Below are 26,988 nucleotides of genomic sequence, written 5' to 3' on the forward strand. Positions count from 1 at the left end.
GCAATACACCTTTTAATTTCCTGGCTACTGGTGCCAAAATTGTTGACTGTGTAGCCAAGCAAACTAAAGCTGTGAACAAGCAATCTCTTCACCATCCATCCTGATGCTGCCAATTGGTCCAGTGGTGAGAATCTTGGTCTTCTTGACATTGAGCCTCAATCCATATTGGAGCCTGCAGTCCCTGACCCTCTGTAGCAAGTGCTTCAGTTCCTCCTTAGTTTCAGCAAGCAGGGTACCTTTTCAATTTCTTCTTTTGTAATGGGTCTGTTCAGGTGTTCAGTTTTCGTTGGTGTCAGTTTAGGTAGGTTGTGCATTTCTAAATATTTGTTTATTCCCTCTAGGTTTTCGTATCTGAGTATATATTTTCATAATATTTCTATGTAAGCCTTTTTATTTTGATTGGTTCTGTTGTGACATCGCACGTTTCATCTCTTACTGGAATTATTTGTGACTTTTCATTCTTATTCTTTGTTAGTTTTGCTGGTGGTTTGTTGATTTTATTGACCTTTTCAAAGAAGCAACAGTTTGTTATGTTGATTGTTTCAACTGTTTTTCAGTTTTCTCTTTTTTTCTTTCTGCTCTAATTTTTATAATTTCAGTTTTTTTAGAGTGTTTCAGGTTTTCTTGCTGTTCTTTTTCAATTGGTTGGAGATGTTGGATTAGGGAGTCAATGGTCATTTTTTCATGTCTTTTGATATGTCTGCTTATTGCTATAAACTGACCTCTGTTTACTGCTTTGGCTGTTTCTCAGAGGTTTTGTTAAGTGGTGTTTTCATTGTCATTTGTTTCAAGAACCTTTTCATTTCATTTTTTTCTTTCTTCTAGTACACACTCATGTTCAAGCAAGGTGTTGTTCAGCTTCCAAATGTATAATTTTTTTTCTTTTTATATTAATTTCTAATTTTGTAGCATTGTGGTCTGAGAAAATGCTTTGTATTATTCGTAGGTTTTTTTAAATTTATTGATGCTTGCCTTGTGGTCTAAAATGTCATCTATTCTGGAGAATGTTCCATGCACATTAGAGAAGAAGGTATATTGTGGTGGTTTTTTTGTGCATTACCCTGTAAGTATCTAGGAAGTCAAGTTGGTTTATTGTGTGGTTTAATTCTTAAGCATCTTTGTTGAGTTTCTTTCTGGTAGTTCTATCTTTTCTTGAGAAGGTTGTATTGAAGTCTCCAACTACCATAGTAGTGTCAGTTTTGTTAATGTTTGTTTTACGTATTTTGCAGGTCTTTCATTTGGTGCATAGGTATTTATTATTGTTATGTTCTTTTGTTCTAGTGACCCTTTTTTTTTGGTGAGAAAAATTTATATTTAGAATTAGCCCTCTGGACTCAGTTTAGATGATCCCAATTTTGTTGGCAACATCCAAAGCATGATAGTCAGGAGCAAGTCAAACATAGGCCTTCTTCTCTCCATCAGGCCTAATTAAAGTGTTGACCTTAGCCACATCAATGTCATAGAGCTTCTTTACAGCTTGTTTAATTGGGTGCTTATTGGCCTTGACATCCACAATGAACACAAGTTCATAACATAACAAGTTGTTATCTTCTATCTTCTTCATAGCTAACTCAGTGGTCAGGGGAAATTTGATGATGGCATAGTGGCCAAGCTTGTTTCTCCTCGGGGCGCTCTTCAGGGGGTATTTGGGCTGCTGTCGGAGTCTCAGCGTCTTAGGCTGCCGGAACGTGGGTGACGTGCGGATCTTCTTTTTTTTTTGGCTGTGGACGCCCTTCAGGACTGCCTTCTTGGCCTTTAATGCCTTTGCTTTGGCTTCAGTTTTGGGAGGGTCAGGGGCTTCCTTCTTTGCTTTTGGCGCCATCTTCGTAGAAAGGCTCTATTGACCCTTTTTAATTATGTAGTGACCTTCTTTGTTGTGATAGCTTTTGCATTGAAATTTAGCTTATTGGAGATTAATATCGCTAATCCTGCTTTTTTCTTGTTGCCCTTTGCTTGGTTTATTTTTTCCCATCCTTTTTATTTTTAGTCCTTCTTTATCTACATTTTTCAGGTGTGTCTCTTGTAGACAGCATATTGAGGGATTGTGGGGTTTTGTCCAGTCTGCTACCCTTCTTCTCTTCAGTGGTGCATTCAAAACATTCACATTCAGTGTGATTATTGAAAGGCAGGGTTTTATTGCTATCATTTTGTTAAGTTCTTCTTGGTGCTGTTGCTAGTTACTTTGGTCCATGCTGCTTTTTGTGGCACCTCTAAAAGGACATCTAGGCTTCAAAAAGGGACTCAGCACAGCAGTCATGATGAGGATAGCACAGAAGTCTTTAATTATATTGTACATAAAGTCACTCTGGGTCAGAATTACTTGATGGCACCAATTTGTACAAATGTGCTGAAAGATAAACTGCCTGGATTGGAAGGCACTCAAATGATATTTATGTCAGTTTTCTCAGTTTACTTAGGGTCATTAAATGGGAAAGATTTTTTAAATTATATTATTAAATATAATTAAATATTATATATATATATAAAATATAGTTCAATTATATGTCAAATAAAGGCCACAGAAATATTTAAAAGATGATGTGTATGTCACCAAATATAGAAATCAAAGGATTTTTCTTCACAAAAAAGGAGAATTAGAACAAAAACATTTAAAAATAGTGTAAATATATTATTTGAAAACTATGACCTATAACTTAAATCTGGCCCACTGCTTATCTGCTGTTTTGATGCTACAATGATAAAATGAATAGCTATGAAAAAAAGATGTTATGGCTTGTAAAACGTAAATATTTATTCTCTGGTCCTTTACAGATAAAATTTGTAACCCTTGATCTATAGCAACAAATGCTTCTTTCATTCAAATTATTCATTAGCTAATAAGACTAGAGAAAATAAAGAGTAGTACAAAAATGTTCACGAAAAGACATTCACGAAAATGTGACTAGAATAACTAGAGAGTGCTCATTCCCAATACCCTTTCTGTTCAAACAGGTAAGTGCTGAGAAAGCTTCACAGGAAATGTGTAATTTCTGTCACATCTTGAGGTATAATTATGGACATCTGAAGCAATGGAAAGGAAAGGCATTCCATACAGAAAAAGCAGTAAGTGAAGAAGGCATGAGAGAGAAAGAAGGAAGAAACTTCAAATCGTTCCCCAGATTCCTTCTTTTGAAAGCATTTATCCCTTTCGGAAATGGCCTACCTTGCTCATTAATACACCTGCTCCTTCTCTGAGAAGATGAAGTCAGTATTTGTTAAATGAATGCATCAACAGATGACTAAATCAATGTTTGCGTGTGGTCCACTAAGCATGAAAGACAGTAAGAAGACTCAAAGTCAAATGGCATCACTGTCTACACACAATGACCTAGGCTTAGTGACTTAGGTACCCTCACCACACCTAATAAAACTCTCTGAATGAGGCTTGTACTACTTTTTCCAATCTAAAGACCATTTTCTTTAATAAAGAAGATAAATGTGCAGAGGAGTTGAATAGTCTGCTTTTCCCCAGATAGTTGTATACATTATAAAGTTTTCTTTTGACGCGTCAAAGTATTTCTTCTTCTAGCTACAGATATAGCCATAAGGTACTCCGCTGCAATTTCATCTGGAGATCTTGCAGCAGCTTTGTCAAAAGTCATCCAACCTGACCCTGCTGCTTACTCAGCTGTCCAGATCCATGTGGTCAATTGCTTTAAAATTGGCCTGTGGCTGACAAGACGTCCAGTTAACTTAAGTCAGCTCCACACCCACTAACTCCTGTTGGAAAAATATTTCACTCAATGGGGAAAACCCAGATAACAATTTGTGAATGAACATTCACCAATTTTTTTTTCTTTAATCTAAAAACAATTAGCTTCTGCACAAATCCTGTTGTTGACTGAAAAGGGATTTGGAAGGGGGAAAAAAATCACCAGATATAATTTTCACTTTGCACTTATTACCTTAATAAACTCAATGTTTTGTAAAAGGGGGAAAAAAGGGCATCTGTCAGTGTTTGCTGCAACGTTGGTCTTCTTTTCACAAACTCCCTTAGGTTTCTGTTTCTGGGAATATCTTGATCTCTCCTTCATATTTGATGGATAATTTTGCTGGGTACAGTATCCTTGGTTGACAGCTGTTTTCTCTTGAGTGTTTGATATACGTCCTTCCACTCTCTTCTTGCTCGCATGCTTTCTGCTGAGAAATCAGCACTTTCTTGAATATATATTCTCTCATTCTTCATTATGTTTGGGAAGTTTTCCTCTAGTAAATCTTCCACAACTTCTTCTGTGCCTTTACTTGCTTCTTCCAGTTCTGAGATTTCAATGATCGCATGTTATTTCTCTTGATGGTGTTGCACATTATTCTTAGGGGTTTTTTTCTTTTTCCTTTCTTTTTAATTCTGCTTTTTGTTCTAGCAGATTCTATCTTCTATTTCTTCTATTTCACTGGTTCTGTGTTCCATTTCTTCAACTCTGCTCATGTGTCCCTCCTTCATGTTGACAGAATCTGAAACACTGGACCTAATGTTTTGGATGGTGCTTTCTTGTTTTTCCAGTGCCACTAAAGCCTCCTTTGTTTTATCTGTATTGTTTTGGATTGTGGGGTTTTTTTTAAGCTCCTATGGTTTTTGCTTGCAGTGTCCTGTAATTCTTCAAGTTTATCTTTCATGCATGGAAAATATTCAATCATTGTTCTTTTAAATTCTGTGTCAGAAAGTTCCATCAGCTCAGTCCTCAAAATTATAACTGCACAATAACATAATAAAAAACCAAAATAATTACCACATAGTTGCAGTTAACTACTAAGTCAAAGACTATTTATTCAAGAGAGGTCAGTCACAACAGATGTGAGCTGGCTGACTACCAACTCATTCACTCATACAGAAGTCAACAATAAAAAAAGCAACTAGTAGACCCACAAGGACACGGCAAGGGTTAGGACAGTACAGTGGAGATAGATGCAATGGTGTCATTCTAATTAGCTCAGAGGAGAGAAAGAGTCATAGGGAGTTATTCGGGAATTATGAAAAGTTATTTCTGTAAACAAAGTCACACACAGGGAGCTAAAATTTCTTTGGAAATTTACCATGACCTCTTTCTGAGTTATGTTGTTGTCAAGTATTTAAGTAATACTAACAGACAACTTCAGTAAAAATAATACTGTAAAGCCAGAGATCTAAAAGCTATCGGAGGTGAAAATGAAAGGAAATGGTGTTTTAGTGGCAAGAAGCTGAGCTACAATCCAGAAGGCATGCAGTTTGAGGCCACCAGTGGCTCCGTAGAAGGATGGGCAATCTCTTTTCATGTGATTAACTTTCTCTGAATATGTGCCAGCAGGTCAGCAATGGGTTGGATTCAACTTGACAATACACAACAACAAAAAATAATAAAATAGTTCAAGAAAGCTAACATCATAAAAAATCTGATAGTGTCATCCATCAGATGAAGGATGAATCAAACCAAAAAATATGGTAAAGCAGTTTCTCCAATGCCATACCTTATCAATGGCCTTTCCAACCCGAGAAACACTGCTGTGAATGTCTTTGTGGTCCGAGGCCAATTTCTGAACAGTATCCTTGATTCTTTTACAGCACTGTGTCAAGACAAGAGAAAGCGTTCCTGATAATTCAGTATCTTGCCCTGTTAAAAAACAAAAGAGCAGTTACTCACAAAAGCAAACCATGGATGAGACATTTTAAATTGGACCCTCTAAGATGTGAAAGATTAGGGAGCTCTGGTGGCTTAGTGGCAAGAAGCTGAACTGCAATCCCAGAGGTATGAAGTTCGAATCCACCAGATGCTCTGCTAGAGAAGTAGGGGCAATCTCCTTCTGTACCAGTCAGATCCGATTTGACTGTGCACACACACAAAAATAATAAATTTAAAAAAAAACAAGATGTGAAAGTTTAAAAAAAATCAGCATCTGCTTTGAGCACACAGTTACAATTACTAATGACTGTTTTTCAAGTGAGTACTAGAAAATATATTTTGGGTGTTTTTGTTTTTTTTTTTTCTTTCTTTCTTTCTTTCTTTCTTTCTTTCTAGAAATGTTACTATGAAGTGCTTTTAGTGATTACTAAAACCATCACAGGTGGTTAATAATACTGCCAAGCACTTCTCACAAAGTTTCCAGTGGACAGACCTACTTATTCAACCAGTTAAAGTAAGCTGTTCAAGCCATTCCCAAAGCATTTCTGGCTGTTACTAAACTTCTAAAAGATTTAGTTTAAATGCTTGTTGTTGCTGACTATGACTCACAGGGACTCTATGAACAACAATGTTGAACCTTGCCCTATTCTCTGTCTTTGATACATCTGACCCCATTGCCACAGACATCCAGACATCTTGTCAATTCATCTCAACCATTCATCTCATTCTTTCTCTCCTGCACCCTTCCAAGCATTACGTCCTCCTCCAAGGGCTGGCTCCTCCTGACAAAAGGCCCCAAATATGTGAGTTTCAAAATTCTTGCCTCCAAGAAGCAATATGGTTACATCCTCTCCAGGACAAACCCATTTGTACTCTTGTCAGTCAATGGTATGTTCAATACTCTTTCAAAAGCATCCACTCTTCTTCTATCATCTTTATTCATTGTTTAGCTCTCAGATATATATTGGACAACTGAGAAGACCAACTTCAATCAGGCACACCTTAGTCTCTAAGCATGGCTCTCTAGTACTTTGTTGCAATCCTTAATAGCACATTTTCCCAATGCCACTTGTCCTTTCCCTGACTGCTGGTGCCAAGGGGGACTGACTGTGGATCTTAGCAAGATGAAATTGTTAACAACCTCGATCTCTCCTCCACCTATCATGATGCTTAATACTAGCCTAGTATAATGAGATGCAATTCATATTGAAGTCTATGACTTCTGCAGCAGTTTATGTGACCAAGACTGTGTCATCTGCATAACTCGGGCTGCTAGTAAGTCTTCTTTGAATCTTTTTTAACATTTCTTTTTATTATTTTATATTGTTTGCATAAAAAATGATAAGCTTTGTTTATTATTTTCCCTCATTCACATTGTTTCATACAATCATTCCCCTACATTGTGTTTAAAAAAAAAATCACCATTTAACTATACCCACCTTATCCCATCTTTTCAGGTCCCCAATGGATCTTTTCCAATTCCTTCACTTCCTCCCTCCACCTATCAAATTGTGTGACCTCATGACAGTCCCCACCCATCATCACCCCTTCTACTCTTGGACCATCATACACAATTTTACTAGTTATCCTTCTATATTTATATAATAATATTCTTATGCTGTATTTGTCCTTACCAGACTTAGTTCACTCTGCATAATGCTCTCTAGTCTCCCCAATATTAGGTATTTTTCAAAATTGTTTCTCCTGAGTACTGTGTAGTATTTCATTGTGTGAATGTACTAGAATTTCTCAATTTACTTGTTTGTTGGTTAGACATATGGGCTGTTACCATGTTCTTTCAATTGTGAATAAAGCTATAAACATTGGTGTACAAATCTCTATCTCTATTTGTGTCTCAGTTCTAATTTCTTTGAGGTATATCCCTAGTGGTGTAATAGCTTGGTCATATTGAATTTCTATGTTCAGCTTTTTGAGGAAACTCCAAACTACTTTTCAGAGGTGTTGTAGCATTTACAATCCTAACAACAGTGTGAGAGTTGCAGTCTCTCCATATCCTCTCCAACATTTATTCCTGTCTTGTTAAACTTTGTCACTACTACTGGATTGAGATGGTATTTTATTCTGTTTTTTACTAGCATCTCTCTTTTGTACAGTGATTTTGAGTATTTCTTCATATGTCTGTTGGTCTTCCCCTATGCATGGAAATGCATTTCCAAGTTTTTTTACCCATTTTTTAACTAGGTTATCAGTCTTTTTCTTGTGGAGGCCCTGTAGTATTCTGTACACTTTTGTTATGACACCTTTGTCTGAGAAGGCATTGCCAAATGTTTTTTCCCAGTCAGTAAGTTTACTTTTCACCCTATTGGAAAAGTTTATTTGTTTTTTATGCACACAAAGATTTAATCCTTAGAAGGTCCCACTCATCTATTTTCTCCTCTCCTGGTTGTACATTTCTGGCTGTATTTGCAAGCCTATCTATACCATTATGATCTTTATGGTTTTGGACTTTATCCTCAGGTCTCTGATCCAGTTTGAGTTGATTTTTATGTACGGGATAAGATATGGATCCTCTTTTAGCTTCTGTAGGTTTCTGTCCAGTTTTGCCAGCACCATTTGTTGAAGAGGTGGTTTGGTTTCCTTTGACGAATATCAGATGACCACATATCAGATGACTACACTTATTTCCTTGTTGAGTATCAGCTGAGCACAGACAGGTTAATTTCTAGGTTCTCAATTCTGTTCCACTGGGCTATGTATCTAAAACAGGACCACGCTGTTTTGGTTATTACAGCTGGATCATAGATTTTGTATGCTTCCTACTTCTTCCCCACCCCCACCCCCCACCCCAGAAGTGCTTTGCTTATTCAGGATCTCTTTCCTCTCCAAAATAACTTGCCAAATGTCTTTTCTATCTTTTTGAAAAATTAATTTGGTGTAAGTATTGAGATTGTGTTAAACACTGCTTTTGGCAGGATTTTCATTATATTGAGTCTTCCTATCCATGAACTGAGGATATTTTTCCATTTACTTAAGGCTCTTGTTTCTCCCAGTAATGTTCTGTAGATTTCTTCGCACAGGTTTTTTGCTTCTCTAGTTAGATTTATTCTTAAGTATCTCCATTTGTGGTTGGCTATTGTAAATGGTACTGCTGTCTTAGTTTCCTTATCTGTGTTTTGTTACTGTACAGGAATCTCACATACTTCTTCTTAAAGGCTAGCATCATGAATGATCTGTTCTGCATATAAACTAAAACAGTATGGAGAAAGGATATATCCCTGATGCACTCTTTTCTTCATTTTGAACCACATTCCCTTGCTTTGTTCAAACAACAGCTTTTTGCCCTAAGTTTCACATAAGCACAATCAAGTGTTTTAGGATCCTCATTTTTCTCAGTGTTAGTGATAATTTGTGATCCACACAGTCAAATGCCTTTGCATAGTGGATAAATACAAATAGTCATCCTTCTGGTATTCTCTGCTTTCGGTCAAGATCCATCTGATGTCAGCAATGACACTCCAAGTGCCATAGCTCTTCTAAACCTAGCTTGATTTCTGGCAGTGCTCACTGTTTCTGGATAATCTTCCGCAAGTTTTTGCTTGCGTATTAACGATACTGTTAGATAGTTTCCACATTCTGTGGATCCCTTTTTCAGAATGAGAATAAATATGTGTCTTTTCCAGTCAGATGGCCAGGTAGCTGTATTCCAGATTTCTTCATATATCCTGGTGAGTACATCCAGGGCTTTATCTGTTTTTTCAAATATGTCAATTGGTATTTCATCAATTCCTGGGGCCTTACTTATTGACAACTCCTTCAGAGCAGTTTGAATACCTTCCTTTATTACCACTGGTTCTTGATCATTTATTAATTCTTCAAACAGTTTTGTGCCAACCAATTCTTTTCAGTACTTTGTGTCTTCCTTCCATCTTCTTTAATATTCCTAGATCATTTCAGATTTTGTCCATAGTATCTGTAAGTATTTTTAACTCAAGGATTGAATTTGTTCTTCAGTTCTTTCAGCTTGAGAAATGAAAAGCAATCTCTTCTGATTTTCTGACTCCAGCTGCACATTTCTTTATAATACTGTACTTTGTCTTCATGCACTGCCCTTTGAAATCTTCAATTCAACTCTTTGACTTCCTCATTTCTTACCTTTGTTTTGCTGCTCAGTATTTTAGTACAATACTCAGAGCCTCTTCTGACATTCATTTCTTCCTCCTCTGTAAAGAACTTTCTGCTTTCTTCATGGATGATATCACCCCACAGCTCATCTGGTCGTCCGTCATTAGTGTTAAAAGCCTCAAACCTATTCTTGAGATGGCTAAATTCAGTTGGGATAGACTCAAGGTCATATTTTGGTTCTTTGGACTTTTTCCATTTCTTTTAGTTTCAATCTGAACTTGTGCACATGAGTAGTTGATGGTCTGTTCCACGTTTGTTTCACAGCCTGGTTTTCACAGCTGATACTGAACTTCTCCAACGGTTCTTTCCACAGATATAATCAATATGATTCCTAATTAGTGTATCAGGTGAAGCCCACATGTATAGTTGCTGTCTGTGGTTTTTAATAAAAGGTATTTACAATGAATAACTCATTGATTGTATAAAATACTACCACTATCTCCAGCCTCAATTCTGTTAGCAAGCTCATATTTCCTGATTACTGATCATTCTTCCTTATTCCCAACTTTTGTATTCCAGGCACCCATTATTATTAATGAATCTTGGTTACATGTTCCATCTATTTCAGGCTGCAAAAGTCGGTAGAAATCTCATTTCCTCCTCGTTGGCTTTAGTTGTTGGTGTGTATATTTGAATGGCAGTGGTATTAACTGGTCTTCCTTGTATGTTTGGATAGTATCCCACAGAACAACTTCAGGATGGATCTAGAAATGGTCTTTTTGATTATGAATGCAACTCTATTTTTTCCTTACTTTTTGTTTTATAGTCCATTAAAAAAAAAGAAAAAGCAGCAGCAGCAAAGCCCCATCTTCCCTTGATCTTCTCAGGATCTGCAGAGAGATAAGCCAGCTCCACAAGGTCTGACTGCTGTCCTTAGTCTGCTCCTGGTCACAGCTGGGAACTGTGGGTTTTAAGAGTAGCTCGCTGTCACTTGACTTGTGTGGTCATGTTGTGCTTGACTCATTTATGGTGGAATACTTGCTTTCTTTCCTTACCAGAATGTGGAATTTGGGTATGTATTAGGCCAAGAGTGACTTTTTTAAAGCTTTTTAAAATATAATTTAAAACTATTCTGTACCAGTACAATATATTAATCTTACAAATGTACAATTTTATCAGCTGTTAAAGCATCTGCAAAAACCATACATCCTATTTCAGCTTTACTGCACAGTTTATCTATTAAGAAAATACTACTTTTTAAATTAGAAAACATAAAAATGTTTTCATTATAGAAGAGACAATCTGATTTTAAAGACAATATTCTATGAGAATATCTACTCACAAATAACATCTACTACATCTACTATGAGAACCTCTACTACAAAATAACAGACTTTAGCAAACCTGGCACAAAGTATTGTTAAAGACTAGGCCATGGTACTGTAGCCAAACTGTATCGGAACTCTTCATTAGAAATCTAGAGGCCATGAGAGGCAGTTTCTTAGACTTGAAAGGGCTGAGGCATTTTTCAGTTAAGCGTTCTGAATTTCTCATAGCAAAAACCATGCTCTCAACAGCCATCTGCAAGCTTCCTTCCATCTGCGCATTCTCTCTCACAATTGTTAGAACTAGTATTGATCTCTTCTATTTAGTTATGCTGATATAAAATATTACGTTAAATACACTTTTAAAAGCTAGTCTTTTATGAAAATTCATTTATAAACTTTTGTCATAAAACTTAGCGTCTGAGGCCAGTCAGATGACCTTCATGTATGCTTCTTGTGAGCTGAGTTGAGAAGGCAGATATATTTTTCTCCTTAGTGTCTTCAGGAATGAAATTCAAGCCCTGAGCTGGAATCTCATGGCAGGGTAAGAGGGGTTTTGGTGGGATAGACCCTGTGCCCATCTTACCAGTGTGGGTGTTAAAATACTGACGGCAAACATGAAGGGCAATTACTTTATCTCAGACAATGAATAAAACCGAGAGATGCAACGGGGGGGAAATGTGCATATATATTATTTGGAGGGGGGGTTGTAGCACAGAAAAGGCAAAAATCTTTAACAAATATGGATGAGAACTCACAGCTACAGATGGTAAGAAGCTTCTCTTAGTAAAGCATTTGGATTAATTCTCAAGCTTTACAGCAAAGTCGATTAAAGATAGGTCTTTATGAATCTGGAAATTCTCTTTTGGAACTTATGTCCCGCATAAGTAGAGTCAAATGTGACATACCACATTTCTGTAGAGAATATATTAAAATAGTGCTTATGCACGCACACATTTGCTTTAGGTAGAAAGAATTATAAAAAAAATCAGATGCTTACAAAAAGGTTTGCATTATTTAGGATCGCCACCGTAAGAATCAGCAGTTGCTTTTTTAGAACAGCGATTTTCAGAACTGCTTAAAGTACCTACTCTAGCTGAGTGTTTATGTGTGTGTGTAAATATACATACACACACACACACACACACACGAAAAGTCTACAAGACTTCAAACATCACACACCCTTTTTAGGGTTTCTTTGTTCAAATTATGCAGCCCTACCCTTAGAAGTCCTTCAGAAAGTAATATACTCTCAGGCTCCATTTTAAAAAAAGACGAAAGAAAGGAAACATTAATAGTCTGAAGATTTTTCTAGATTTCCCCAAATCATGGTACTGTGTGCTATTTCCTCAGAGACAAAATTTGAGGAAATCACTGATGGTCTCTTATTGGATATTCAACTAATGGGCATGCCATAGAAACTTTACATTAATAACAGTAAACAGATTAAAGTCTATTCCATAAAATTAAAACAGGTTCTATGAGTTCAATTTAAACATGTAGCTTCAAATCTAAAAAGAATGGGTTTTTGTTTTGTTTTTCAAAAGTGCTAATTATTATATTTACTTCAATACATTATGTCCAATTCTTTGTAAAACTAAACCACTTCCGCTTTAAGCACACTGCTTGAAGCGTTTTAAACAGCTGAAGGGGAAAGGAATTCACTTGTCAATTAGTCCAGCTTCCTTAATTTTACTGAAGAAGAACTTCTCCAAGATATTGGCACATTTGTAGTATTTACTTTCTGGTGGGTGGTACTCTTTGCAGTTGGTAAGCATTTGCTGTAAGTCTGCCATGAATAATTTCTTAAGACACATAGCACCTATTTTCAAGGCATTCACTTATGATTTTCAGATCAGTGGGGAAGGTTGTTGTTGTTAAGTGCCATCGAGTCACAGACGACCCATATGAACAAAAGACTTTAACACTTGTATAACCTTGGTTGCTTCTCTATGTTGATATGTTTCCAGAGGCAACCCATTTCGGAAGTAGATGCCACTCCTGCTTCCAAGTTTATTTTAATCCGGAAGCTCCATGAAATACTGTCCTCCACGGGTAACCATTATCACATTTGGCACATCAGTGTCACAGCGTTTAGCATCACAGCAACTATGAGTTACCTCTGTATGGCAATGCAAAGACCAGTGCTATAGCACTTAGAAGAATGTTTGACAAAAACGAATTTAAGCCAGGCCTGGGGGCCCTAATTAAGTTTTTAAATAGGAGGCCTTATAACATCTTCTCACTTCCCTTAGCAAATCAACATTCCACTCTAATGATCACTAATCCCAGCCAACAAGCTTCTGTAGAACATAGCTCCTACAGAGGACTTTCAAACTGGATTCCAGCCCAAAAGGCTTTTTAAATAGGAGGCCTTACCACATCGTCTCACTTGCCTTAGCAAATCAATATTCCACCCTAATGCTCACTAATCCCAGCCAACAAGCTTCTGTGGAATCGGGCTTTTTTGGGGCATTCACTCATGGTTTTCAGATCCCTGGGGAACCTTGTAAATTCATAATTGACTGGAACTTCAGTTCTCTTCACTGGTTCCATGAAAGGCCAAGCACTTTGGTGGCTTGTCACCTGATGGAAGACACTCTTGAGCATATTGTAAAGTTGGTCAGATCTTTGGGCTCTCTTCTCTCTTTTCCACTTGGTTTCCAGCTTGTCTCTCTAATCCCAGGAATGCTCTCGATGGGATCTACAGGACTCCGTCTTTGAAGCAAGAAAGTCCCAGGTAGACCTTTCGAATCTGGGCTTGCTTTCTTTCAATCAGCTTTTTCATTATCTCCTTCTGCTTTTTGATGACAGGAAACTGTGTACGGGATCTTCGGATTTAGTTCACATCCCGTAAAAACGGCTCCTTTTATAATCCTTGATATAGCCAACATATTTGGTTTTAGGTATTTTTATTTCTTTGAAAAAGCCCTGTTTCTTGAAGTACCCAATTGCATATTCATCTGCATATGTGAGAAAAAGTTCAGGATGTTGTGATTTATATGGTATTCTTTCAAGTGGTTCATTAAGTGTGTTCCATAGCCCTTGACTTGTTCACTTGGGGTGACAGCACAGAAGACAATCTCCATGAATCCTTGCAATGGGAACATATGGAAACAGATACAACCAACGGCACGGCCATCTTTAATAAAAGCCAGAGTTTTGTGTCTCGGGTCAAAGATGAGCCATGTGATGTACTCCTTTGGCATTCAGGGCAGCTGGTGAGATAAGAGGTTCTGCAGGCTGACCAGCAACATCAGGATCTTCCTGTTGGATTTCTGGGTCAGGGAGTTGTTGACCACATGAATTTCAATCACACATCTGTGTTCCTCCTCCCTCTCTGCCTCATCCCTGGTTGAATGTGCTGGTCTCCAGTCCCAGCATCACCACAAGGTCTGTGATGGTGGACATGACCTCATTGAGTAACTCCATCAGAATATCCCCTGTAACCTGGGGTTTCTTCACTTCCTCCAGAGGATGCGAGTCATTCATTTTCCTCTACTCTCTTTGGGTTCACCCTGAGCCCAGAACTTCTGCAAGCAGGGCTGGCACTCCATCCATTTAGCTGCTCTAGAGACGACGGGTTGGAGTTGTAGAAGAGCATTTCAACCACAGAGGAGTGGGCTGTTAACTGTCTGGATTCCCAAATGGCCACTTGTGGAAGAGGTGGAAAGAAAGTGCTGATCACAGATAGGAGAGTTCTGACTATAAACTTCCTCTACCATGGACAGAAACTTGGGGAAGTGAGTGAGGATTAGCCTTCGTTTCTCAAGGGGCAGCCTGTCTTCCTCCTGTTGTACCTACTCCAGGAGTTGCCACCACATGACAGTGAAGACAGAGTGAAGCAGTGTCCTCCCAAACACCTGTGTGGTTTTCTACCAAGGTAGACTGTCACAGAACTGTGGCATACTGCAGTAAAACCTTGTGTAGTTAGTTCTCTTTGTATCTGGAAAGATGGTTGTTAGAAGAGCGCAGCCTTTGCTGAGAGGGAGCCTCCAAGTAGTTGATGTGGTTGAGGAACATTCTGCCAGCTTAACTATCATTTGTCTTTCTTTTGAGGGGAGGTGACTAAATTTGTATTGCACAAAGTTGTTCATACCCTGTTCAACACTAGGCTTTTCAAACGGGGTTTCTTTTCCAAAGAACCTTACAACAAAGCTTTTCCTCTTTGTAAAACAGACTATCTCAAAACCTTGAAAAGGTAGAAATAAACTAGTTTGGTATCTTCATCTTCCTATTGGTGCACACAGGTGAAGAGATACTCCACATCTTTTTTTATATATTTTTTAAAATTAATTTTAATGAAAGTTTACAGAGACTTTGGATTTCCACTTATTCATTGTTGTACTTTTCTCCCTATTCTCCCTCCCCCATTTTGCTCTTCTTTTAGAAAAGTTAAAAGAAAATTCTTTCATCGTTATACAATCCCTCCAAAAAGTCCACTCCAATATGCAGCCTTCATTCTAGACTCCTGTCATGACAATAATACCTAATCATATCTACCTTTTAAACAGTTCTCCCCTCATCTGTTTCAATGCAATATACATTATTTACATCCTTTCTCAGTCTTCCCTCAACCCTGATGTCAGTCCTGTTTTACAACAGTGGCCCTCTGCAGTATTTGTCCTTTTATGACTAAGATCTATCCACTCAACCTAATGTCTTCCAGGGTCATCCATTTTGTATAATATTTCATGAGTTCCTTGTTTTTCAATGCAGCGTAGTATTCCATTGTGTGAACAGACCACAGCTTCTCTATCCATTCGTTAATGGGCACTTGGGTTGTTTGCAACTCTTTGCTATTGTAAACAAAGCAGCAATAAACATGGGTGTTTGGGTAGTGGTTCTGTTTGGGTAGTGGTTCTGGTATCTTTAGGATATATTCCTATAGTTACATATTTTAGGATATTTTCCAGTAGTTCCACTACTGGGACAAATGGTATTTCTATTTGCAACTTTTTGTGAAAGTGCCATACTACCTTCCATAGTGGTTGCAGCATTTTACACTCCCACTGACAGTGAATAAGAGTTCCAGTTTCTCTGCAACATCACCAGCATTTGATGTTTGCTGTTCTGTTAAATTTTGCTATTCTTACTGGAGTGAGAAGGGATCTCATAGTTGTTTTGATCTGCATCTCTCTTAGAGCTAGGGATTTTTAACGTATCTTCATGTGTTCATTGGCCATCTGAATGTCTTTGGTGAGTGTCTGTTCATATCCTGTGCCCATTTTGCAATTGGGTTATTTACCTTTATCTTGTTGTGGTGCTCAAGTATTTTATAAATTCTATATATAAGTCCCTTGTCTGACATGTTATTACCAAATATTTTTTCCCAGTCTGTGGCTTTCCTTTTTACCCTGTTGGAGAAGCTTTTGGATGTGCACTGATTCATAGAAGGTCCCATTCATCTATTTTATCCTCTCCTGGTTATAGATTTTTCAGGATGCTTGGAAGACTGTTTATGTTGTGGATTAGGACTTAGAGAGTTCTTCCAAGTTTTTCTTTAATGAAGTTTATAGTCCTTGGTTTTAGTCCTAGGACAATGATACACTTAAGAGTTGGTTGAGAATTGGTGACAGATCTTCTCTGAATATCTGATAAAATGTACGTGCAAAACCATCTGGTCCAGGACTTTTTTTGGCTGGAAGTTGTTTTATTAACTTTTCAGTTTCTTCTTTTAAAATGAGTCTGTTCAGGTGTTCAATTTTGGCTGGCGTTAGTTTAAGTAGGTTGTGAATTTCCATTTCCTCCAGGTTTTCATATCTGAGTATAATTTTTCATAATATTCTAATGTTAACCTTTTTATTTTAGTTGGTTTTGTGATGTTGCCCATTTCATCTTTCATTCCGATTACTTGTCTTTTCCTTTGTTAGTTCTACTTGTTGCTTTGTCAATTTTATTGACCTTTTCAAAGAACCAACTCCTAATTTTGTTGATGCTTTTGTTTTTCTGTTTTGTATTTATTTCTGCTCTAATTTTTATAATTTTAGTTTTTTTAGAGGGTGGTAGGTTTTCTTGCTGTTCTTTATCAATTTGTTGGAGATGCTGGGTTAGAGAGTCAATGGTCATTTTTTTCCTGCCTTTTGATGTGTTGCTTATGGCTATAAATTAACCTCTGATTATTGCTTCGGTTGTTTTCCAGAGGTTTTAGTAAGTGGCATTTTCACTGTCATTTGTTTCAAGAAATTTTTTAATATCAGTTTTTTTCTTTCTTCTAGTACCCACTCATGTTCAAGCAACGTGTTGTTCTGATTCCAAATGTATGGTTTTTTCCTCCTTTATCCTCTTGTTATTAATTTCTAATTTTGTAGCATTGTGGTCTGAGAAAATGCTTTTAAAATATTTTTTTTAAAAGTTTAAAAAAATAATAATTAAAAAAAAGAGAAAGACACTCCACAGGGAGCAAGATTCCCAGGATCCTGTTCATTTCTTCCTCTGACATGTTCTCCAGGTGGTAAACATGAGCATCTAGGTCATGGCTACAATTGCGGGAAGACTCTGTCAGGCTCAAGATGATATGCTGCAGGTCAGCCCTGTGAGGGGTTGGGATTTTTCCAGCCATTGCATTTACAAGACTCTTCAGCCTTGCATGCGAATACACTCCAAGTTTCTCCAGTTTCTTGGCCCACAGGGCGGAGCACAGCTGCACCTTCTTCACTGCCATCTAGGCCGAACTGCCTCCGCCTGGGCCCTCAGCCATGCCCACCGCCGTCTCTGCTGTGGCAGGTCTGCCACCTGCACCCCCAGAGCCTGGAAAGCTGAGCAGGGGTGTAGGCGGTGGAGCCAGGGGTGGCAGGGGCAGTGGTCGGGGCCCCAGCCTCACCATGGAGCTCACCTCAGGTGCCAAAAAGGCAGGCAGCACAGCTGCTACCAGGGTCTCCCTCCAAGCATGACTTCTTGTTGTCAGGTGCCACTGATTTGAGTACAACTCACAGCAACCATATGAACAACAGATCTGAACTCTATCCTATCCTGTGTTATCATGAGTCCCTATGTCTATCCACCTGGTTGAAAGTCTTTCCCTCCTTTAATTCATTCACCTTCCAAATTATGATGTCTCTCTCCAAGAACAGCCTTTTCTAGCAACATGCCCAACATATGTGAGACGAAGCTTATCATTTTTGCCTCCAAGGAGCACTTTGGTTGCACCTTCTCCAAGATATATCTGTTTATTCTTTTGACAGTCTATGGGATCTTCAGCACTCTTCTCCAACATTACAACTCAAAAAGTATCCATTCTTCTGTCATACTTATTTACTGTCCAGCTCTCAGATGCATAGCAAGTGACTAAAAAGACCATGGCCTGAATCAGGTACACCTTACTCTTCAAACTGACCTCATCGCTCCTCAATAATTGGAGGGTCCCTAACGACAGACTTTGCTAATTTTAAACCATGTTGCGATGCCTTACTTTGTTCGCACAATAATTTCTGGGTCTAGGTTTAGGTTCCACACAAGCACAATTAAAATCCTTGGGCAGTGTCTCTAATGATAGTTTCAGATAGACAATACATTACAAATGTTGTCACAATTAACTAGTGCAGGAATTAAGTGTGTCTGAATGGCTTCATGGGAAAAGGACCCTTTGAAGCTGGGGTCTGTGTCTCCTCTGGGCTTTGGCCCACGTTCTTCTCCTTGCAGATTTTCCTCTGAGTACAACTACAAGCTGAGCTCTTACGACTCTTAGACTCTTATAGCTCGTTAGCAGTTACAATACCCCAAAGGCAAACAGTTTCAATCCACTCCAGGGGAGAAAGATAAGCACTCTCCTGCATAATTTACAGCCACTGAAAACCCACTAGAGATTTACCCCACTGTCAGCTATAAATTACTTTCAACTCGATGGCATACAGCAACATTAACATAAGCTGAATATAATTACATGTTCAGTCCTATGAATCTTCTTAGGAAATCACTAATTTTACTAAGGATAGTCTTTGGGGATAAAAACTAAGTTACTACAGTTTTCATCAACCTCTTTCTCTAGGCTCCAGTTGTTGGTGGTAAGAAAGCTCATCTTCCATGAAGCAGATATAGGTCCGATTCTTACCCATGTACCCGTAATAGAGTGCATTGTTCAATACGACTTTCTTAGCTATTGGCTTTGACTTTCACCACAAGGTTGGATTGATGTTAAGTGTCACTGAGTCAGAACCACTTACTTAACTCATAGCTGACCCTCCAGGGGGTTTTCAGAGGCTATAAATAACATGGGAGGAGACTGCCCATCTTACTCTTTTGAAGCAGCTGGTTAAACTGAACCACCTGCTTCTGGTATGGCAGCACAATTCTTTAACACTAGGCCACCAGTGCTCATACATAGTTAGGCAGGACTATACAAACATGAGGTGTCTATGGTCCCACCATTAAGGCAACAAGGTAATTTGCTAATAATATAAATAAGATTTAAAAAGCATCATTTGGATGAAAATATGTAAATAGGTGTATAAGCTTATTAACCACAAGACTGTTAGCTTTGCCATCCTATAAGGCTTAAATTGAGCAGGTGCAGAAGCAGAAAAAAAAAAGAAAAGAAAAAAGGATTCTCACTACCATCAAGAAGCAACAGAGAGTGCAATGCATCCTCTGGAACAAGAAATTTCTGTCCAAGATGGAGTGAGACTGAAAATGGTAGCAGCAGTTAGCAATAGATACAGCAGAGATTCAGAGATGGGTATGGAATAGGGGTGAAGCAGACCTGCTTCCCCACGAAGCCAGAGCCCTGAGTCTAGGTTTACTAGCAGAGTAGGAGAGGAGAGGCAGAAACCCTCTAATGGTGAATTCTGCCTGGGAGCTCTGTGTGGCCTTTGCAATGAGTCAGTGAACCTAACAGTAGACTAGAAAGAGCTGTGGGAAGGATACTTGGTGTTAGATTTGATGATGTGGGAGACTTGGGGGCATGTGTGACTCCATAAGGATCAGTTTGGTGCTATTGATAATTCCCGATGTGGACTCTTCCCCCTTGTGAAGCCAACGGATGGCAGATGCTATTGCCCCCACTATTTTTACAATACCCATGCACAGTGCCACCTGTCTGTGAGTGAGGTCTGTATGTTGTTATGACATCGAACAGGTTTCAATGGCACATTCAGAACAAGACAGACTAGGAAGAAAAGTCTAGAAATATATCCAGTAATAAGTGTGTGGATCACTATGGTCCAATCTGTAGCCCACAAATGACCATGGGGATGAGACAGACCAAGCAGCACTTCACTCTACATGAGTCAGGAGCTGACCGGCCAGTGACTAACACCACCTCCCACTGTCAACCTTGTTCCTCCACCAGGATAGAAAAGGAGAGAACACGCTTTGTCATGATGCTTATTAATTACCTCATACGTACATCTACCTACTCATGATGGTTATTAATTACCTCAGACGTACATCTACCTGCATCTGTAAGCTGTATGCCTGGCTTCTGACATTCCACCCCACTATTACATGTAGTGGTTCTCTGCTACAAACCACCTAGAAAAGCATATTAAGTGGAAGGAACAGAGACCATACTACCGAAACAGATCTAGCCAATTAAAAGAGTAACAAATAGGAGTGGAACTCTAGCAAATAAAATAGCAAGAGATCTAAGAGATAATGAGTGTGTCCTGCTACTGTGGTGTCTTTTTAGCATGGAAGAAACATGTCTTTTATTTTTAATAGAAGGGAAAGCTTTTGTCACATTCTGTGCAGAAAGGAGACGTAAATGAACATGCAGTTTTAATGTGGTCACTATGATGACAGTAATGACTGAAACGAGGAGATAATTCACGAGACAGTGGCAGCAATCTAGATGAGATAACAGGGGTTCACCCCATGGCAGCAGCTATGAATGTGTGTAGAAGAGGATGGAACCTGCACATATTCTCATAGTAAAGTCAACAGGACTTCTTGAGTGCTAAGTTGTGAAAGAAAACCAAATCAAAAACCAAACCAAAGAAAACCTAGGTGACTCCTAGGTTTTCAGCCTGAATCAATGAGAAAGATGGGGCTGCCTTCAATTAAGGTGGAAAAGTAAAGGCTGGGGAGGTATGGGGGGGGGGAGGAGAGTCCAGTTAGGAGCCTTCTAAACCTGACATGGTTTAACATACTTAACAAGTATTTTTACTAAATAACTTGTGTCCTCCAAAATATTTGTTGAAAATTTAACCCCTGTAGCTGTGAAAGTAAATGGTTTGATGTAGTTGAGCTGATGTCAACTCAAAGCAACCCAATGTGACAGACTAAAAAACTCCAAAGTGTTTTCAAAGTTAAGAACTTTATGGGAACAAACTGACCCACCGTGCTCCAGATGAGCTACTTGAAGGGGTTCACTCTCATGATCTTTTTGGTTAGGAACTGAGTGCTTCACCACAGTGTTTTTCCCAAGATTCCTTGATCACCTTCCATAATGACATCTAATGTAATGTAGTAGGTAGCTGAGGCTATGCCAATATGTCGGACACAAACCTATAAACTTCTGAGTTCTAAGAAGAGCAGTATACTATTAGTGTGTGCCATCAAGTCAAGTGTGACTCAAAACAACCCTACAGGACAGAGTACAACTGCCCCTGTTATATCATTCTCCTTTTGGTGTGGGTAATGAATTCGAACCACCAAACTATTGATTAGTAACAGCTTAAGCACTGAGCCACCAAGACTTAACAGCACAAATACAAACACACATTATGGAAGACAGAGGCTATGAGGCTCACCCAATAACCAAAGAACACCTGGGATGAAGGGAGAAATTGGCATGTATGGTGTCAGAATCCTTGGAAATTGGCTTTTCTAGCCATTGTATTAGCCCTTATTGCTAAGTATGGTATCCAGCTATCTAAGTACAGATAGATGTATTGCAATTCAGCAACAGCTGTGGGCTCAGTATAAGAGACAGTGCTTTCCACATTGTTGAACTGTGAAGACACTGTGAGTGACAGTGGTGGAGGGAGGGTAATGAGCCTGAGGCACTGCTGTGAAGTACAGAGAAAATGTAACCAAAGAAACCATGGAGATGGAGCCACAGTTACGGTTTTGCTTCCTAAGCTAAGAGCACTTTCCACACTGAGAGATGATGATGGAGAAAAGGTGAAGAGACTGACGAGACTGTGTCAAAGTATAACCAGAGGAACCCTAGGGATAGAGTTAAAGGTTTTGCTTGTTGGATGATTGATGGGAAAGCTGACTTGTAATTGCTTTGAAATAAAGTTTGCTGGACTGACTGGAAACCAGAAGTTTATTTGTGCTGCTGAAGTGAATCTGGACTTCCACTAACTGAGGAATTATGCCTTGCTCTTAATCTGGCTTAGGACTGCTGGACTAAATCTGGACTTTTATTATGTGATATTCTTTGCCTCCCCTACTCCTCAATCTATTTCACTAATAAGGCTCAACATTATGAGAAACTCTGTGACTCAAGCTGCAATAAACATTGGACTCAATTACTCAAAGGTGCAGAGCATGTGGGGTAGCATGTCTGATTATGAAGGTATTTGTATGGTAAGGTGTGCCTGGTACAGGTCATGGTCTTTGCAACTACTTCCTATGGATCAGAGAGCTGGACAATGACAAAGGATGACAGAAGTAGATTTGATGCCTTTGAGCTGTGGTGCTGTAGAAGAGTACTGAATATATCTTGGACTGATAGAACAAACAAGTTCATACTGGAGAGGGTGAAGCCAGGCTGCTCCTTGGAGACAAGGATTCTGAAGCTTCGTATGACATACTCTGGACATGTTGCAAAGAGGGACCAGTTCTTGGAGAGGGAAACCATGCTTGGAATGGTGGAGAGACAGTGAAGGAGAGGAAGACTCTTGATGAGACGGATTGATTCAGTCACTGGGGTAATGGAAATAGGTTTACTGGAGACAGTAAAATCGGCAAGGGATACAGCAGGGTTTAAGGCTGTTGCACATAGGGTCACTATGAGTAGCAGGCGACTCAATGGCACATAACAACCACATGGATATATTATTGATAAGGAAAGTTCCCCTTTATGAAGTGGGAAGAAGTCACTTAGCCACACCGCATCTGCTCCTTTCACAACATGACTAAGACTCCAATGTACTGTTAGCCTCCACAAGTATGAGAAAATAAATTTCTGTTCTTAAAGCCAGATACCTGTGGTGCAAAAGCATCATTAGAGGACTAAGACAGATGCTCCGGCTGACCCAAATAAACTGGATATATAAAAACCTAGAGGTCAAGAACAAATTCAGGGCTAGAGACAAAGATTTGTGAGTTTTCTGCATATAGATTAACATTTAATTAAAGCTTTGAGAAGAAATCAATCTCTAAGCAAGTATACTGCACAAGAAATGGATGGATGGATGGATGGATGGATGGATGGATGGATAGATAGATGATAGATAGATAGATAGATAGATAGATAGATAGATAGATAGATAGATGTATGTTACGGACTTTTGAACTAAGCCTCACTAAATATTTCCTGTTAAAATGGGCCTAACCCAGTGAGACTCCCACCCCAAGGATGACCTGCCCAGCACACTAGCATCACTGAGGAAGAGAGAGAGAAGGCCAGAAGCCTGAGTTATCGTATCAGGAGTTAGCTGACATATCAGGAATTAGCTGGTAAAGAGTGGGGAAGGAAGTGCTGGAGAGATAAGGCAAGGAAACAGAGTGGGCATCTGGTGGGGTAGTGACACGAAATCTATTAGTTGTGTAATGGGTAAGGGTTTTTCATTTGCTTTTCTGGGTAAAATGCTTGTCAGTCTGATATTGCTCTAAAGTTAAACATTCAAAGACAGACATACTAGAAAAGAGGATTGGTCATCAACTTCTGAAATTATAGGCTTTCACCCTACTTACAATAGAGCACACTTGATTAGACTAGCAGATATGGCACTGGAGGCATAGTCCTTGAATTGGGAAACACAAAAGAGGAGGAACTGTCACAAAAAGACACTAATAGGAATATGAAAGTAAGAAGTATAACTGTAGGAAAATAGGACTTTATTAAGGAAAAAATGGAATAAATAAATATTGACATACTAGGTACTGGCAAATTGAGATGGGTTGGCATGGACTATCTGAATCAGATAATCATACGATTTACTACGCCAGATATGAAGAGGTGAGGAAAAATACGGTCACATCCATAGTTAAAAAGATCTTTTCTAGAACCATCCTGAAATACCATGTTGTGAGTGACAGGATCCATACGCATACAAGAAAGACCTGTTAATGCCACTATCATTAAAATATATGCATCAACAACTAGAGCCAAAGAGGAGGAAAGAGAAGATTTCTACCAACTATTGCAGTCAGAAAATGATTGAACATGCAACCAACATGATGATAATAATGGGTGACTGGAATGCAAAAATGGGGAACCAGGAAGAGGGATCAGTAGTCAGGGGGAAATGGGCTTAGTGACAGAAAAGGGGCTGGATTAAAAAGAGGATAGGATTTTATACAACCTCTGATTCATTCACTGCAAATATCTTTAGCAAGAAATACAAATGGCAACTATACAGGAGGAGATAAAATAGATGAATGGGACCTTCTAAGAAATCCCTATGCAAATCCAGAAACTTCTCCAACAGGGTAAAAAGGGAAGTCATAGACTGGGAAAACGTATTTGGTAATGACATGTCAGATAAGGGACTTATATTTAGAATTTATAAAATACTTGAGCACCACAACAACATAAAGGTAAATAATCCAATAGAAAAATGGGCACAGGATATGAACAGACACTTCACCAAAGACGACATTCAGATGGCTAACAAGCACATGAAGAAATGTTCAAAATCCCTAGCTCTAAGAGAGATGCAAATCAAAACAACTATGAGATATCATCTCACCCCAGTAAGAATAGCAAAATTTAACAGAACAGCAAGCAACAAATTCGGGCGAGGTTGTGAAGAAACCGGAACCCTTATTCACTGTTGGTGGAAGTATAAAATGTACAACCACTGTGGAAGGTGGTGTGGCGCTTTCTCAAAAAGTTGTAAATAGAAATACCATTTGACCCAGAAATTCCACTACTGGGAATACATCCCAAAGAGACCATAACCACCACCCAAGGAGATACATGCAAACCCATGTTTATCACGGTTTCATTCAAAATAGTAAGGAGTTGGAAATAACCTAAGTGTCCATCAACAAATGAATGGATAGAGAAGCTGTGGTATACTGACCCAATGAAATACTATGCTACATTGAAAAAAAAAGGAACTCATGCAATATTATTCAAAATGGGTGACTCTGGAGGATATTATGCTGAGTGAAATATCTCAGTCACAAAAGGACAAATACTGTATGATGCCACTGTTGTAAAACAGGACTGACATCAGGGCTGGGGGGAGACTGAAAAAGATGGGATAAATAATGTATACAGCACTGAAACAAATGAGGGAGAAAACTGTTTAAAAGGGATATGTGATTAGGTATTTTTGTCATGACAGGAGTCCAGAACAAAGGCTGCATAGTGGAGTGGACCTAAAGAGAGGGATTGTAAAACAATGAAAGAATTTTTCTTTCACTTTTCCAAGAGAAGAGCATACTGGGGGGAAGTGGGGTGGGCAGGGAGAAAAGTGCAACAATGAATGAATGTAAATAAAAAAAAACCCCACAAATGACAACTATACACATGGCCCCCACCTGACAGTCTGCACAGGAATCAGGCTGATTATATTTATGGAAAGACTCACTGGAGAAGCTCAATATTAACTGTGAAAACTAGACCAAGGGCTGATTATGGAACAGACCATCAATTACTCATATGCAAGTTGAAACTGAAGCTAAAGAAAATTAAATCCACAAAATAAAAAATTTGACCTTAAGTCTATCCCACCTTAAAAACTTAAAAAATCTCAATCACAGGTCTGAGGCCTTGGACACTAACTAGATGAGCTGTGGAAGGATATAAAAAAAATATCGTCCATGAAGAATGCAAAAGGTCATTATAAAGACAGAGAAGGAAAAATGATCAAGATGGATGTCAGAAGAGACTATGAATATTGCATCAGAATGATGAGAAGCCTTACTGGTAAGTATATTCATTTTCTCCTGGACACAAGAGCCTACTATTTGGTCCTAAAAGCCTTCTGAGGTCCCAACTCTTCTCACCATTTCTTAGTTGTTGGAATTGACGGAAAACCCCATAAGCAGTTCCTTACTTCACCTCTGCCTTGCATGCACACTTCCAAGTTGTAAAACAACCCAGTGGTAGACAGAATTTGTTCCAGGACTTAAGAACAGTAAATGACATAGTTGAGCCTCTACATCTTGTAGTTCCTAACCTTTATACTATAATAGATAAAGTGCTAGTCAATAGGCCTTTTACTTTAAGAACTACCTTCCCTCTGTAACTTGATTTGTGGCACTATTAGAGCCTCTACTTGGAATATTGCTTTTTAATTTCTGACTCGTACTTTTAACTTGTTAAATTTGTGTCTTCTAGGCCGCAACACTTCCATGATATTCAAGGATATGAACATGTATGGCTAAGCACAACTGATAGCAGTGCATCTAAATTCCACAATCTCCACAATAGTCTACATGTTTCCTATTGCCAAAGGGGCCCTTTAGAGTAGTGAGAGAAGATCTTCACCCTGAAACCTAGAGTCCCTTTTCAGCAGGAAGTAACTAAGAGAATACGCCATTCCCTTTTCCTTATGAATCAGGGTGAAGTCTCTCTCGGGGAGGAGTGATAGGGAATGGCAAAGAACACACTGATAAAGGAGATTAATCAGAACTGGCTTTGACAAGCACTGTGGCAACTGGACAATTAAAACAGACTTTCAATGGGGGAAAAAAAAAGAGGAACGAACTGGGGAGGAGGGTAGAGAAAATAGAGCAACAATGAATGAATGGAAACTCACAATCTCTGTAAATGTTCATTAAAATTAATAAAATTTAATTAAAAAAAAAAAAGAATGATGAGAAGCCGAAGAAAACAGGAAGTTAAAGAGAGCTGAACAGAAGATTTCAAAGGGCAACTGAGGAAGACAAAGCAAAGTGTTATAATGAAATGTGCGAAGAGC

The 26,988-nt window shown here is 38.7% G+C and overlaps 1 protein-coding gene and 1 pseudogene across 1 annotated transcript in view; both read right to left on the reverse strand.

Annotated features, from left to right (window-relative positions):
* The window catches only part of RMND5A (required for meiotic nuclear division 5 homolog A (S. cerevisiae)), a 131,549-nt gene that overhangs the window by 69,802 nt on the left and 34,759 nt on the right, over positions 1 to 26,988 (reverse strand). Inside the window, exon 2 of the mRNA XM_006902012.1 lies at positions 5,443 to 5,585. Within this exon, the coding sequence (XP_006902074.1) occupies positions 5,443 to 5,585 (143 nt within the window). The remainder of the gene's footprint in view (positions 1 to 5,442; positions 5,586 to 26,988) is intronic.
* LOC102862260 lies at positions 12,664 to 17,828 on the reverse strand (annotated as a pseudogene).

The sequence above is a fragment of the Elephantulus edwardii genome, unplaced genomic scaffold (assembly GCF_000299155.1).
Source record: "Elephantulus edwardii isolate Elephantulus edwardi_28Jun2011 unplaced genomic scaffold, EleEdw1.0 scaffold00357, whole genome shotgun sequence".
In the NCBI taxonomy this organism is placed as follows: domain Eukaryota; kingdom Metazoa; phylum Chordata; class Mammalia; order Macroscelidea; family Macroscelididae; genus Elephantulus; species Elephantulus edwardii.